Source organism: Rosa chinensis, chromosome 2, assembly GCF_002994745.2.
Source record: "Rosa chinensis cultivar Old Blush chromosome 2, RchiOBHm-V2, whole genome shotgun sequence".
In the NCBI taxonomy this organism is placed as follows: Eukaryota; Viridiplantae; Streptophyta; class Magnoliopsida; order Rosales; family Rosaceae; genus Rosa; species Rosa chinensis.
Window position 1 is genome coordinate 37,368,517 of NC_037089.1, and position 17,632 is coordinate 37,386,148.

Genomic DNA, 17,632 nt, shown 5'->3' on the forward strand with positions numbered 1-17,632 from the left:
AAAAGTTCAAGGACTAAACAGTATTTAGCCCTATATTTTATATATATGTGAATGTCGATGGTACCAAAGACAAGGCAGTACGCTGTCTACTTACTTTCTCGGTTAAAACCACTGCCTTCTATGCTCCTGGATTTTGACATTATGCTTCTTTCTGATGCAGACAACACAGAACAAAAAAAAAAAATGGCAAGAGAGTAATTCCATTCCAAACTTGGGTCAATCACCAAACCATCACTAGTATAAATATGTAGCCATTACTCACTGATGTGTTATCTAGTGACCAAGAACATCTTCCACCTACACTAGCCATGCAAGCCTCCCTCTACTTGGACACCAAAACTCTCACATGGCCTTCACGTCGCCACACCTCAACCCACCACATATTTCGGCCAACACCCACAGTCAGATTCTGGCCATTGCCTCTAGTCTCCGCCGTGGCCACGTCACCTCCACCTCTAACTCGGCAGAAGACCCACTCGTTGCCACCGGAAAAGGTGGAGCTCTTAAAGTCACTAGAGGGCTGGGCCTCCCAGACAATCCTCCCATTTTTGAAGCCAGTCGATGAGTGCTGGCAACCCAGTACCTTCTTGCCAGACCCATCGCTCCCCAAAGAGGAGTTCTTGGACCGTGTACGGGCCCTTAGGGACCGGACAGATGGGCTACCTGACGAGTACTTTGTGGTGCTGGTCGGGGATATGATCACCGAGGAGGTGCTGCCTGCGTACCAGAGTATGCTCAATGGGCTCGACGGGGTGAGAGACGAGTCTGGAGTTAGCTCGAGCCCGTGGGCGCAATGGATTCGAGCTTGGTCTGCTGAGGAAAACCGCCACGGCGATCTGCTCAAAACCTTTCTGTACCTGTCCGGTCGGGTTGATATGTTCAAGATCGAGAAGACTATTCAGAACCTTATTGGAGCTGGCATGGTGAGTCTGTATTTTCTTCTTGGGTGCACCTATTGGCACCCTACTATTTTCTTAGTTCACTCTACAAATATTTAAAATATTGAAAGACTATATTACCCAAGTATAAAATGACTAATAAGTACACTGATTTTCTAAAATCTAAATCTGTAAAGAAAACTAAATATATAACCAATTAATTAAATACAAAGACTACTTTGGATAACGTTAATATTCATATATTGCAAATACACACACACACACACACATATTTGCTCACCTAAGGGACTATGAAGAACAAATGCATCTTAACCACATGTATTAAATATAAAAGTAGAAATTATAATAACTTAAAACTGTGCATTTATTTTTAGCGGTCAGATTCACTTGTCCCTTAAAAACTGTCCCTTAGGTGAGCAGACCTTTATATATATATATATATATATATATATATATATATTATAAAGATATTAATCTTCATGTTCACCTAAATTTGAATTTATTACTTTTCCTTTTGTTGCATCTTCATCGTTAATTTGTTATTCAATTCACAAAAGTGTTAATATTTAACTTCATCAAAATCTTGGGAACACCAAAACTAAAAATTTAAAACACAAAAAAAAAAAATCAATCTGTTTTTCATTGCTCATAGTTGTTAACTTAGACAAACATTGAACTGAAAGAAATTTTTTTTTTTTAAAAAAGAAGTAAATCAGATTTTGATTGTATTATAAAACTTTAATATATATATATATATATATTACTGGTAAAAAATTAAATGAGATTTTCATAAAAAAATATTTAAAAAAATCATTTTTAATTGGATATGTTATATACAGATATTTCTGGAAAGAAAAATGGGTTAGATAAGTATATTTAATAATTAAAATTAAAATGTAGGGTGTAATGAGCAAGCAGGGTGAACAAAGAAAATGGTAGGGTGACAATAGCTGCACTATTTTTCTTTTGTTGTGTGAATCGCATTTTCATAATGTCGGTAATTACTTATTTAAAAATTCATATCGAGAAAAAGATAACTGAGATTTCAAATATTGTTGCTAAATTTATTCTTTGAGTTACAATTTACAAAAAATTAACATCTATGACATGTCAGAATGTTATATCTTCATTTCTTACACAAAAATTGTGGGGATGATGATGTTATTTAAGTGTCATTTACCACACCTAATGTTAATATTTGACATTAATATAATTGTTTTCGCATTTCTTTTACATACGTCATGTGCATGTGAAATGTTAGTGTTCTTATTTTTTTTATCAAGTTGTTCAAGTAAATGGATTTGGTAGTCTGATCAAGTTGTAATAAAAATTATTAACTAGTTCTTTTTGTTTTTATTTCAATCAGGAGCCAGGAACGGAGAACAACCCGTACTTGGGTTTCGTGTACGCGTCATTTCAAGAGCGAGCCACGTTCATATCTCACGGCAACACGGCTCGGCTGGCTAAGGACTGTGGTGATCCGGTGCTTGCCCGCATATGCGGCACCATTGCATCCGATGAGAGGCGCCACGAGTACGCCTATTCCAAGATTGTAGAAAAGCTACTTGAAGTGGACCCGACTACAGCAATGGTTGCCATTGCAGACATGATGAGGAAGAAGATCATAATGCCGGGTCATCTCATGTATGATGGGGAGGACCCCAAGCTATACGAGCACTTTGGGGCCGTGGCTCAACGGCTTGGGGTGTACACAACACATGATTATGCGGATATTTTGGAGTTTTTTATCGGACGGTGGAGGCTGGAGAAGATGGAGGGATTGACGGGAGAGGGTAAGCGTGCACAAGACTTTGTGTGTGGGTTGTTGGTGAGGATCAGGAGGCTAGAAGAGTGGGCCGATGAGCGAGCAAGAAAGATGAAGCCTCATGGCGTCAAGTTTAGCTGGATTTATAATAAAGAAGTGGTGCTGTAAGCAATTGTGCTTTTAAGTAGTTTCTCTTTTCCCTCTCCAACAATCATCGTGGACTTTTGTTCAGTTGCTTGATGTGTGAGATAAATAAAGGAAATGTAGAAGTCAGATGGAATGGTATGTTACTACTGTAGTTATCTGCATAGTGATTTCAGTACTTTCTCTTAATCAAATTTCAAAATGTAAGGCATATTTCTAGACCTAATTAAACATGATTTTCTACATAAATTTATTTTAGATACTTATGGTGCTACACAGCCTTCTCTAACGTATGCTGTCACATATAGCCTGCTCTAAGAATTTCAACCCAAAAATGAGACACATTTAACCAAATTTAGTACACTCATCTTCAAGCGGTGCAAAATCTGAATACGAAATCCCTAGCTGGATCTGACCAATGATTTAGACATTAAAACTACCCCATCCTTTTCAAAAACAAAGGAGGGAGCAAATCCCTCGAGATTCCAACCAAACAAGTGAGGAAAGACGACGGCAAACTAGTGGCGAATCTAGAATATAATTTTAATCGATAATGTTTATAAGAATTTTAAGATAAGATTTTAGAAAAAAAAATTAAAGAAATATTAAGAAAAAGTTGTAGCTAAAGAAAAAAAGGAGAAGAAAATGGGGAAAGAGATAGAAAAAAAAAAGGCAAGATTTGTCTCCTTTTGTTTTGGAAAGGAGTTTGGAACCCAGCCTAACTGGAATGCTCAGCCCCACTCCTAGTTCCATTTATTGAATTAAAAGTTTGCATCGAGAGGGACATACAACCTGAACCCCAAGCTACAAAATTACCAATACAACAATCCTCATAGAGAACATCCTGAATAATAATAGGAGTCTCATCTAACCACACATCATCAATAGAAAATAAACTGGCAAGGTCCGCTAGCCTATCAGCTGCACCATTTGCGTCACAGTAAATATGTCGAATTTTAACTGACTAAAAAGCATTAAAATAATATTTGCAATCATCCAAAACCTGATTTAGCTCTGAGGAATCTTTCTCCACACTATTGAGAGCAACAATCAGAATGGCGAAGTCGTTTTCAATATCAATTTCAGACCACCCTTGATGGATACCAAGCAGAAGACCAGCTCTACACACCTCAGCTTCCATATTTAAGACTGAGTGAGCATGTAGAAAAGGTCTAGCTAAGGCAGCAATACCCTTACCAGCGTCATTTCTACCACTAGGTGGACATTGCTATTTAGTTAATGGCCTCTTCTTCTTTCTCACTACCTTAGGGTGATATTTCTGATAATCCTCCATAAAGTGGACTGCCCATTCAATTAAACACATAGGCTTAAAACTAGGGTCATTCCAAACCAATCTATTTCTTTCTGCCCATGTGAAATCTCTGTGATCAATGGTTAACACATCCAACATATCCAACATTCACCTTTCTAGGCTTGTAGCTGGGTGCTCCACAACTTTCAACTTAAGTGATCTAAATAACTAATAACAAATCAAAGCTTAGCAGTTTTTAAATAGCTGCATGCCTGTTTCAACGTCACCCATGCAAAACATGCAACGCATATAAGTAATAGAAACCTTCTTCTTTGCCAATACACACTTTGCGGGTAAGACCCCTTTCAACAGCTTCCACATAAAGACCCTCACCTTGGGGAGAACATTAGCACTCCACACCATTTTCCAGTAACGACGCCAAGCTCCGCACTCCATTACCATTGACGTTGAAGCCCTCTCCAGTGCAATTTGAGCTTTATTAAACACATTCTAACTACTCTTGGTGTTATAAATACCCTTCCAATCAAAATTCCATATTAATCTATCTTCTACCCCACGTAGACTTAAAGGAATTGATGCAATAGTGTCAACCTCCCCCTCAGTGAACAACTCATCCATCAAGTCTAGTAACCAGTACTCCCCATTCTCCCCATCAATTAAATCTGCAACCACAAAGTCCTCCGTCCCTTCCATCATGTGCGAGAAAGGTTTGAACGAATGGGGAAACGGCACCCATGGGTTCTTCCAAATAGAGATATGACTCCCATCACTTACCTGAAATCTCAACCATTTTTTTAACGCTTCTCTTCCAGAAATAATACGTCTCCAAATATAGGAGTCACCTCCCTTAACCTCAACCGGTGTTGTCTCTTTTGATGAAACTTATCTTTATCTGCTCAATGTAAGCAGCATTATCCTCCTAGATAATGGTCGGTTCATCAATAGTGGAATACAGTGCACATGTGCTTCGAACATGCTTTTGTGATGACTCTCAACCATATTAAATTCACGTACTGCTTCGTGAAGAGCTAGAATCCCAGCATGATTCGAAGAGGTAGCAACAAGGGTCTGTTTCATAGACTTCTAAGAAATTGTAGTATTCCCAATGGTAAAGACATAACCAGTTTGGGAACGCGCCTTGTGTGGGTATGATAGATAGTCTATATCAACATATCCAACAAGGCGATCATCATTTTGATGAGCAAGGGGGTTTGATCCATTCCTTGATACATAGGGATAGAAGAAGCCCATGTCCACCGTACCTTTAAGGTAGAGAAAAATGTCTTTCATGCCATTCCAGTGGCAACTTGTTGGCTCATATATAGCTATATCTAGCTAACAAGTTCACATCGAATGAGATGTCCTGTCTAGGGCATTGAGCCAAGTACAATAATGCTCTTATTGCACTTAGATATGAGACTTCTGGCACCAATATCTCTTCGTTATCATCTGCAGGACGATACGGTTCTCTCTAGATTTCGGACGACTATGGGTGTGCTTGCTTTTATCCTCATTAAAACGTTTTAACATCTTCTAGATGTAATTTGATTGATGGACCAAAATTTCATCTGTACTGTGCTCAGGCTCCAGGTCTAGACAATAATTTGTTCTCCCAAGGCCTTTCATCTCAATTTCCAACTTCAGGTGCTTTGCGGTTTCTTTGATCTCTTCAAGAGTATCAATCAAATTCATGTCATTGACATAGACCGCCACAATTGCAAACTCAGAACTTATTTCCTTAATAAACACACATGGGCATTGTTTATTATTCACATATCTCATCCCGATCAAATATCCACTTAGACGGTTATACCACCTCTGTCTAGATTGTTTCAATCTATAATGTGAACGCATCAAAACTAATGGAGAGCGAGTTCCGTGGTCTAGAACTATTTGCATCAGGTATATTAAGTCCTTTAGGAACTTTTATGTATATCTCGGTACCATGATCCCCATAGAGATAAGTTGTGACCACATTCATGAGCTGCATATTCAGTTTTTCGGAAACTACCAAACTGAAAAGGTAGCGGAACGTTATAACGTCCATTACGGGAGAATACGTCTCCTCATAATCAACCACAGGGCATTGAGAAAATTCTTGCGCTACTAGACGAGCTTTGTGTATCACAATCTCATTTTTCTCATTACGTTTCCTTACAAATACCTATTTATATTCTACGGGTTTAACATGGGGAGGTGTAGGAACAACAAGTCCAAACACCTTTCTCTTTGTCAATGAATCTAATTTTGATGTGGATTGCTTATTTCCTTTTTTGCCAATCATCTCTTGTTTGATATTGATCAACAAAGCAAGGTTCCAGATCATCGCTTATTATAATTTCGGTGGCCACCGCAAATACTAATATATCATCAATGATAATCTCATTCCAATTCTAAACCTCACTAAAGTTATTTAGGTTTCTCTATTCTCGGGAGTGGATTCAAATGTTGGAGCGTCCCCAACATTGTCTCCTCTAGGGCAGACCCATAATCCGGACTTATCTCATGAGATGAATCGGTTTGAGATTGCAATGTCAAAAGGATTCGTTTGTACCAAGTTTACCCTCTTCTAGGGATAGTAATCCTTCGAACCTAATGATCTACCTCGCTTCTGGGTAGGGACATAAGACTGGTTAGCCGCCATGGTCGTACCTCGTCCATCTGGGAAAACACATCATACCGGGACATCTATCCTTGCTGGCACATTTGCATCAAGTATATGTGATCTCGTCACTTTAACTAGATCAAAGAAAGTTTCTGACGTATTGTATTCTATACTCTATAGATCTAGAATTATCCGCACGTCAGTCTTTTCATGCGGTTTGAGGATCAAGATGAGACATAGTGGGGACATTCCATGTTAATTCACGCCGTTCATCAGGAATGGTAACGTTCTTATCTCCCTTTAATGGCTGGAAGACTGTCTCATCAAAATGACAATCCGCAAATCTAGCGATAAAGAGATCGCATGTCAAGGGCTCTAAAGAGCATATAATGGATTGGACTCGTAATCGATATGTATGCCCATCCTTTGTTGAAAAACCAATTTTGTATGTTATGACGGCACAATTGGCACGAGGATTGCATACCCAAATGCGTGTAAGTGCGAAACATCAGATTCGTACCCAGTCACCAGCTGTAACGTGGAGTAAGATTCGGTAGCAGTGGGCCTCAACGGGACCAACATGGCTGCATGCAAGATTGCATAGCCCCATGCAAAAACTAGAACCTTGATGCGCATTACCAAGATTCTATTTACGAGACCATCTTGGGTGTGAACATAGAGAACTAAATGTTTAACATCAATCCCAAGGGATACGCAATAATCAACGAAAGACTTCAATGTAAACTCTCAAACATTATCAAGTCTTATGGACTTTATGGGATCATCCAAGTGGTGAACCCTCAATTTCGTGATTTGGGTGAGAGTTTAGCAAAGGCAGCGTTTTCTTGTGGAAAATAGTGTAACACGTGATCACTTTGTTGATACACCAACCAAAATCATTAATATTTAATTGGTCTGCATGGTGGTTGGATATGTCCACAAATTTCTCTTGCATTCTGTGTAGAAAAATGGTGGTGTATGTACTAGTCTTTGCATATGATGGTCTAGTATTAAATATTCATAACTAGTAAGCTTGGCATAGTGTGTCATCAACCCTTATTCAGAAAGGGATGCATGTGCAATGAATTGAGGATACGATGCATCATACTTTGACCTGGGTGTCCCAAACAGTCATGCCATAGCAAGTAGTTGCTCGAATTGGTTAGCTTATAGCTAGCAAATTTTGATGTTCTCAATGTACACTTATGGCCACACAGTCCGAGGCTATGCAAAGATATTCCACTCCTTTTTCTCAGTGGTTTCAATGTGATAACTGTTGGTTCGAATATCCTTAATACTCAATAACGTTCTTCTGGAACATAGAGAATATAAGGCCTCATTAATGGTAAGTTCCGTACCATTAAACAACATACAGTGGGTTTTGCCATAGCCCTTTATCAGGTTGGATTGGCCTGATATGGTTATCACAGAGGTATGAATAGACAATAAGTTTGAAAAATATATCTCAGATCTGGGAGTATGGTGTGCGTAATAGCACTTTTAACTAGACAACAAACTTCCCCACATAATATGCCTATTCAATTATTTAATTCAATGGATCACATGTATAAATAAGTTTATTGAATTATATATATTCGAACATAACCACATTTCCATAATCCAAAGTAACCCATAAATCACCAAAAATAATCTGAAGATTAAATCATTATTCATTAAATAAATACGACATAAGTGCCGATCATATCCATGTTTTCGAGTTTACGGTCCTCGATCTATCTACTAGCAGCTTGGAAATCGATGATCTCTCTGGTGGTATCCATAGGAAATTATCCTTCAGTGAAGCTGATCTTTTGAGGTTCGCGACTGGCATAATACTCTACAACTTGCACTATTACACAGCAAGGGCGGGACCAGTGATCAGTTCTCCTTTATCGATAACACAGATCATGCTAATTTAGATTCTAGGGGTAATAACCCATCCATAATCTGCGAATCATGTCTTGCTTCAGGCAAGTAAAATGTCGATTTTAGATAGTTTCTTCCGGAGACTTCCAATTGGTAAAATTCGATATTAAAGAACAAATAATCATGGTAAGTGCTTCTTGGAAAAATCCATGAGCAACAAATGGGAACTTCGATTTCTTACAACATGTTATGACAAATCACATTAAACATGTAAAACGTACTAGTTTTATCATGTATGGTAATTTATGAAGGAAACTTCAAGTTTCTTAAACAGCATTATTGAAACTACAAGTTCATTTTATGTATGAACTGCTGGTTCATTAGGTACCTGCATTTTCTACACATATATTCTAGTGCGAAAATTTAGATAAGTAACACAATGATTTAAATAATACCTCAAAAATTGCATAAATGGGAATCATGAATCAATTGTTGATTTTAGGGTTAAATATTGTTTAGTCCCTAAACTTTCACCTAAAAAACACTTCAATCCCTGACCTTTTAATTTCACATGTTTATTCCTTGTACTCTCAAATTTTGGACCAATAGGTCCTTTCCATTAGTCTCCGTCCAAAAACTCCGTTAAGTAGCTGATGTGGCAGTCATTACGCATTAGAAAGTCTATTATACCCTCATTTCAATTTTTTAATTTTTAATTTTTTTTTATTTTCTATTTATCTTTTCTTTGTTTTCTCGATGCCCAACCCCCAACCACAATGACTTGGTTTTCCGCCTCCAAGCCCCTAGACGAAACACTAGGCCATTCTTCGACGTCATCCTCAGCCCTCTTCCTTTCGCCGACTTAGTCAGATCGCTTTCTTTCCCCTTCCAACTCGCTCTGATTCTTGCCGCCACATGAGAGAAAGTCACCTTCAACTTCTTTCGTGAAATCGTTGTCATAAGACTGGTTATAAAATGGTGGAGATCAAATCAAACTCGTCTCCACCACCCTCAGACCCAGTTCCTTCAGATCCTCCAAACCCCAAACCCTAACCACCGAACTTGCCATGGCTGCTTGACCGGAGTAATAGAAGAACCGCCGTTTGTGGCGGCTGCCTTAACGGATAAGCCATGGTTTCGAAGGGGAGCAAATTTGCAGACGAAATCGGAAGGATTACGACTTGATCTTGAATTGTTGACTGTGGAGAAACGAATTGGATCGGAAAAAGAGCAGAGGGATTTAGATCTTGATTGAATTTGAAGAGAAGAGAATTGAAGTTACCTGAAGATAAGTGAATTGTTAACCATCGCTCAACTCTTCGGCTCTCTCTATCTGTTCAAATGGAAATTTGAACTAAAATTGGGAGTGTGTTTTTCGCAGATTTTGGTGACTTAGACGGGTTATGGTATTGGTCTTAAGAAGTGATTTTCTGAGCAAGAGGATGAACTGCAATTTTCGGCTTCAAATCGTGTCATACTGCTTGTTATTTTTTGGAGCTGGAATGATGTCTGCACTGGCAACTTGGGAGTTCATTTTTTTATTTAATGTTCTTATTAGAGTGTTTATGCTTTTAGTGATTGCAAGTGTGATTCTGTTCTGGTTTTGATGCTCTAAAATGTTTCTGGTAAGATTTGCAGCTTTGGGCTGGGTTGAGGCTCGAGGCGAGCCTGAGGTCCGATCTGGTGGAGGAAGGATTGGTGTGGAATAGAAGATCTGGCCAGAGTTGAAGTGCTGATGCTGGTGAAGTAATCCTTGACCGGATATTTCATGGAGTTGAAAGAAGAAGAGATACAAAAACAAAAAAAAATAAAACAAATACAAAAAAAAAAGATAATAAATTAAAAAAAAAACAAAAAAGAGTAAGTGATGGTATAACTGACATTCTGGCGGGTAATGACTGCCACGTCAGCTACTTAACGAAGTTTTTGGACGGAGACTAACGGAAAGGATCTATTGGTCCAAAATTTGAGAGTACAAGAAGTAAACATGTGAAATTAAAAGGCCAGGGACTGAAGCATTTTTTAGGTGAAAGTTCGAGGACTAAATAGTATTTAACCCTTGATATTAATTGCATGCTACTAATTTAACATATTAACTATCACACAATTATGTGAATAAATGCTTCTGGCAATTAATTACATATATTAGATATGATAAATCTATTTACAGCAGTCATAATGTCAAAGTGGTTAGAGTGCCTTATTGACATAAATATTGACCGGGTTTGAACCCCAATATAATCAAATCATTTTTCCTTTTATTTGATTCTACTGGACCAAAGAAGGAGTGGGCTTGATAGTGAAGCCTACCGGTCTTAGTCTGCGAGCTAGTGACCCAGGCTTCGAACCCTTAAATAATCAAATCATTTTTCCTTTTATTTGATTCTACTAGACCAAAGAAGGAGTGAGCTTGATAGTGAAGCCTACCGAGCTTAGTTTGCGAGCTTGTGACTCAAGCTTTCATGCGTAAGTCAAAAGGTGTGTGAGGCTTGCTGGGCTGCTAGGTCCCGCGGAGAGAGAGTGGGCCTGCTAGGCTCAAACTGGTCTGCCAAGGAATAAAATGTTATTAGTCGACCATTTTGGTAACTCCAATTGAATACAACCAGATAAGGAATCATGAGGTTTAGGTGGAATGAGACTCACTTAAGTACACAACCTCATCTGAACTTTACATAGACATCGCATCCAATTGGATGAGCCTAGTTGGAGAAGATTCATAACCATTGCCATGGCAACACGTGGCGAGCTTCTGTGCTAGCCTTGCAACTTGGGCCTGAGCTTCTGGCTTGGATTTGTTGTTGTGACTTTGGGCTTGATTTGAGCTTCTGACTCAGGCACATTTAATATTCACTATTATAACATAGACAAATTCAATATATATTATTAAATCATAATGGAAACAACTTAATGCAGGGGTTAAGTACCTAAGGAAATGAGTTCAAATCCCATTAATGCTTCTGGCGTTACGTATAGGTAATAAGTTGGCTGATAATTTAGCCTATTATGCTTCTAGCATAAGGAATTATAATGGTATAATTCAAATTTGTGTAACCGAAAATTAAGCCCATAATTCTTCTATCATAATTCATGCAATAATTCAGCCCATAATGCTTCTAGTGTAATGAATTATAATGGCATAATTCAACCCTAAATTATATGCCAGTAAATGTCATAATCAATTATAATAAACATAATTTCGACGATTATTGCATGGATGTAACATCTGGTATAAACAACCAAATTAATAGTCATACCCTAGTGGTTACACAAGTTACTTCTAGAATGCATGCATGCTCCTGAGTTTGGATGTCAGGAAATTAAGACATGATAGTGAGCTTGAAGCTGCTGATCCATGCGCCTTTTGGTTTGCACTACTACGCAGGTGGCAGTGGCTAATTTTGGCGGCTACTGGCTGCTCCGATGATTTGTGATGTTAGATTTTCCTTGTTCAATCTCAAAACATGAACAAATTTATATGACAGATATATATGTATCAACCAAATAAATTAATAAAGTAAATTTGGGGGTCATGCATCATAAGAGATTTGCTCATATAATCAAGGCTTGAAAAACATGATCTAAAATTAGAATTTAGAAAACATTACTCGATGCAGAATTCATCCATGCAAGATAGTGATTCGGAATAGCAAGTTGAACGATCATCCTTCTTTTGTTGGCGATTCACAATCTTACAGATTTGGTTGATGATCCTCAATCTTGTCTCGATGGTAGAACTATTCGTGCTGATAATGTGTTGTAAAATGATAGAAAAAGAATTTGAGAGAGAGAGAGAGAGAGAGTTTAGACTTAGAGAATGGAGTGTGTGCTGTGTGTGTGTGTGTTAATATTCTTCTCACCATGAGAAGCCTTATATAGTACTACATGGTATACACAAAAGGTAATGCTTAATTACAATTCAATCACTCCTACAATTACAACCTATCAATCACTAATCATTAGTGATTGACAAAGATTACTCAACAGCTATTTGCATGGTTATCCACAAATATTTACAACATTCTCAAAGATACTCCTATAATGGTATCCTTCTTTTGTGGTAGGAGTGTTTTCAGGGTAGGCAAAGCTTGCATGCATCAGCATCACATCCGTTACCTGTGGTTGCAAACAAACGGATAATTATTGATGATATGTCAGCTAAGGTAGAAGCAAGCATCTCTAGCGTCTGCTTAGTTGAGTTGTTTAGAAAGTGTAACTCTGTCTTGAATTACTGTGACCTGAAGATCATCCATCAAATATGCCATTTTGTTTTGGTAACTTTGATATGTTATGTTGTGAAAATCTTATTCTGGATCACACAGTTCAGCATCCACAATAAAATAGGTAATATTATTGTGCTATCAAATAACCATGGCAACATTATATATGAGACTATCTGGAAAGAGAATATTTATGTCCAAGAAAGTAAATGCAAGTTTAAAACGCAACATACTTGTTCCATCAATCCAGCTGTAACCGACACCATCACTGAACTGCTCCTTCTGCCTGTACAAGATGTGTTATAACCAAAGACGAAAAAGTGAAAAGTTGAAAATAAATTAGTTCTGGCTTGAATTTATGTGCACAAGTACAGTATCCAAGGTCCACAAGAAACCTAATGAAAATCTTCCAAGAAAAAATAAATAACTATGCTAAATGATGACACTTGAATGAGCATAATGGTTGCTCAAAAGCAAAAAGTTGCAAAACTTAAATATGGCTTTTGATCATCATCAAATGCTTTGCGTAAGACGTACTTCTCAATTCTCGCAAGATAAGGCCTAATCTGCAGTTACAAATGCAAGTATTTAATTCAGAGGTATGCATTTCTATCAACTTTCCGTTTGCTATTAAACTTGGCACAAAAATGAAGCAATCCCAGTAATGTCCTTACAGCAATGAAGGTATAATATAATGAGACTAAGCACACCAGAGACCACCAATTAGATTAGACATATCGGGATATGTCTGACATTACTCGGCATAGAATGGGTGCATATATGACAGAACTCGTAACAAACATGAAGTTGTTATGATGGATAATAAAAATGACTTCCACAAGGGAATGGGGAAAAAATAGTTGTATAACAGAAAATTGTCCCCAAGTAGTAGATCATTTCATAGAGTCGTATCAACACATTCTTATCGTAACTTATTTATAATTAGCAGCCACTATGCCAAATGTCAGTAGGCTTCAAATCACTACAAGACACGAACTATGTGTAAACTGGGGATCAGGGAGAAGAAAAAAATGATGTTTAATACGTGCTATATCATTTTCCATTCTAGCTTAATGTCCACAGCAGTCTTGATGAATTTTTTGTCTAGAACGGGTACATGAGCCTCAACACCCCAAGCTGAAGTTGATTTGTTGGCCCTCAAACAATCGTACAGATGACAAGCATTAATCTGTTAAATAGTCACAACAGTTCTATAAGAAAATGAAGTTACAATAGCCATCAATGGTAGTAAACAAAATCCAGTAATATTGCAAGCACATGAACATTTACAGTGACGACAAGACGAGCGAAAATCAAAAAACAGATAGTTTATATGGAATACCTTCTGACATGCTTCTTGGTGAAACTCCTCCTTGTTTAGTGCCTTGTGGTAATACAAGTACCCCTAAAGACTTCATTTGAACCTCCACCAGAAAGGACCATTTTTCACTCCCAGAGATTTGATTTTCTGAGGCATAAGATGTTAGTGTGAGTCATAGTTCCCTATTAGGAATAGACTAACAAGGGAATATATTGTTATAACTACTTACCTTGTATATGTTGTGTAGAACAGTAGTACACAATAGTTGTAGTACATTGTAGTATGATTGTAATCTGTTTATATACACCACAGAATGAGTGTAATAAGATATCAGAAAATTCATTCTCAATCTTGTTCTATTTGACTTGGTATCAGAGCAAAGATCCGAGAGGACTTTGTCTCTTATTTTCTAATTCTTTAATTTGAGGAATTAATTCAAAAACCCCATTGTTAGGGTTATTGAATCTCTTAACGGCGTTATTGGGATTCTGTCGTCGTTATCTTCCTAGCATCACCGTCCGTCCAAGAACGATCAGTGCATCTTCTTCTTGGACGTTGTTCAGACCGGCCTCGTCTCCCCAAACTGCCTTCGTCTCCCTCCGGCGCTAAAGATCAGCCTGTCCAGCCAGCTGCAGTGTCCGACCGTGCCCCGAGACCAGTTCATATCGCACCAGATCGTGTACCAGATCGTGTATCGATTCTCGGTGTCGTCGCCATCTGATTTTACTCCTATCGGTTCTCGGTGTCGTCGCTAGCCTGCCCAGACCGCCGTCGCTCCTCGTCGTCGATCGGGCTCTTCAGTTCACAGCCCGTCACAGCTCTGCCCAGAACGCAGTCGCTCTCCTCGTGGTTGATCGGGTTCTTCGTCGCTCTCCTCGTCGTCGATCGGGTTCTTCGGTTCGCAGCTCGTAGCAGAATCCAGACCGCCGTGGCTCCTCATTGCTCCCCAAAGATCGACCAGATTCTACAGTTCGTCGCCTCCCATAGATCGACCAGACCTCAACTCGGTTCACTCGCCTCAACTCGATCTGCCAGTTAACTCGCCTCAACTCAGTCCACTTCAGTTAGTCTTACTCGGTCTACTCGTTCAGACCAGTCAACTCCACAAGTTAAAAAAAAAAAAAAAAAAAAAGAATTTGGAGGTGCTTGTTCTTCTTATTTCCGCTGCGTACCTTGCGATTTGCGTGTTTTTTTTCCTCTATTTTATTATTGCAATGGGTGGTGATGACAGTAAAGGTCAGAGTTCCAAGGTCAATGATGTCCAGAAGGTTGAGGTGTCTGTGCGAAGTTCAGATGGAGGTTCTTTTGGGGATTGTGGTAAGATTGGTATGGCTTTAAATGTTTCTAACTTTGTTGGTTCTGATACATGGATTATTGATTCTGGTGCCTCCGATCATATGACTTATGATAAATCATATTTTACTGACTTGTCTTCCCCACCAGTGTCCTATGTCACCAATGCCAATGGTGAGGCTTTTCCTGTGTTAGGGTCCGGGTCAGTGCGTGTTACTCCCACTTTAGAGCTTCATAATGTGTTATATGTACCTGACTTGTCTCATCACTTGATATCTGTTCCACAGTTGAATACTGAGTCTAAATGCTCCGTAACCTTTTATCCTATGTATGTGATCTTTCAGGATCTTCTCACCAGGGAGATAGTCGGTCGGGGGTATCTGAGGGTCAGGTTGTTCCATCTGGATCAGACATACGCTGGAGAGAAACCAGGAGCACAGTCCCGAGTCGCGTTGACTTCGAATTCTGATAAGATAAGTGAAATTTGGTTGTGGCATCGCCATTTAGGGCATCATTCTTTTAGTCTTATGAAAACAACCATGCCTACTCTGTTTATTGGTGTGAATGAGTCTGCTTTACGTTGTGAAACATATGTTTTGGCCAAGAGTCATCGTGCTACTTATTCTCCTAGAGTGTCTAATAAAAGTGTTATTCCTTTTGAGTTGATTCATTCTGATGTTTGGGGACCTTCTAGAGAGCCCACTGTATCTGGTATGAGGTATTTTGTGTTGTTTATTGATGATTGTACGAGATTGTCATGGGTTGCCCTTCTTAAAACCAAAGATGAAGTCTTTCCAGCTTTCCAAACTTTCCGTACTCTTGTTCAAACACAGTACCATAGCACCATTAAAGTCCTTCGTTCTGACAATGGAGGGGAATATGTTAATCATGTTTTCCAAGAGTTTTTTAACACCCATGGGATTGTTCATCAAACCACATGTCCACAAACACCTGAACAAAATGGAGTGTCTTAAAGAAAAAACCGTCATTTACTTGATATGGCTCGTGCCCTTCTCTTTAGTGCCCATATGCCTAAGTATCTTTGGGGCGATGCTGTATATGCTTCCTCCCATCTTATCAATCGTCTTCCCTCTAGTGTCCTTCAGGGAAAAATTCCTTTTGAGGTTCTTGCATCTCATGTCTCCTTACCTTCATTTCATAATCTTCCAGCTCGTGTCTTTGGTTGTGTTGCTTTTGTCCATGTTCCTAAGAACCAGAGTTCTAAATTGGATGCCCGGGCACTTAAGTGTGTGTTTGTTGGCTACGGAGGGTATCAGAAAGGGTACAAGTGCTTTCATCCACCTACCAGGAAGTACTATGTCACTATGGATGTCACTTTCTTTGAGGACATGAGTTATTTTACCTCTTCAGATACAACTCTTCAGGGGAGAATTCATTTTTTGAAGAGCTGTATCATGGAGAGGGGGAGGAATCAGAAGGAGGAGAAGAAGCAAGTGGTATTTTGACAGACCCAGTTGAGACCATTAGCTCGTCACCAGCAGAAGCTCCAAACATCCAAGCACCAGTTTCTATGGCCGAAAATGATGTTGAAGATACAACTCCAAACATTCAAGCACCAGTCTCTATGGCCGAAAATGATGTTGAAGACACAACTGTCCCTCCTACCATTGCTTCTACCCCTGACCCACTGCTTCCTGGTACTGAAGATCACTCATTTGAGGTATGTCCACCCACTAGTACTAGTAGTAATGAGTCTACTGTTGGGCAATATGTGTTACCAAATAGGACCACTCGGGGTCAATCAGTCAAAAGATATGAACCTACCCTTACTGCCAAATCAAAATACCCAGTAGCCAATTATATGTCCACTAGGAGGTTGTCTAAGTCATATGAATCTTTTATGAATCAAATATCTGCTGTATCAGTACCTAACAAAGTGCAGGATGCATTGGGGGATCCAAAGTGGAGGAAGGCAATGGAGGAAGAGATGGAGGCGTTGCAGAAGAGCAATACTTGGCAACTTGTGCCTCCACCACAAGGCAAGAAGGCTGTAGGTTGTCGTTGGGTGTTTACCGTGAAGCATAATGCAGATGGATCAGTGAATCGGTACAAAGCACGTCTTGTAGCAAAAGGGTTTACTCAGACGTATGGTATTGACTACGATGAAACATTTGCCCCTGTTGCCAAGATGAACACTATTCGGGTTTTGCTCTCATTCGCTGCTAGTTTAAACTGGCCACTCCGACAGTTTGATGTCAAGAATGCATTTCTTCATGGAGAGTTAGCCG

General features: G+C 39.0%; 1 protein-coding gene across 1 annotated transcript; it reads left to right on the forward strand.

Moving 5' to 3' along the window:
• The first annotated feature begins 259 nt into the window (after positions 1–259).
• Positions 260–3,070, forward strand: LOC112190233 (stearoyl-[acyl-carrier-protein] 9-desaturase 6, chloroplastic). The gene is made up of 2 exons (XM_024329658.2): positions 260–923; positions 2,266–3,070. The coding sequence occupies exons 1-2, from the start codon at positions 309–311 to the stop codon at positions 2,830–2,832; spliced, it is 1,182 nt and encodes a 393-aa protein (XP_024185426.1). The 5' UTR covers positions 260–308; the 3' UTR covers positions 2,833–3,070.
• Positions 3,071–17,632: the final 14,562 nt, after the last annotated feature.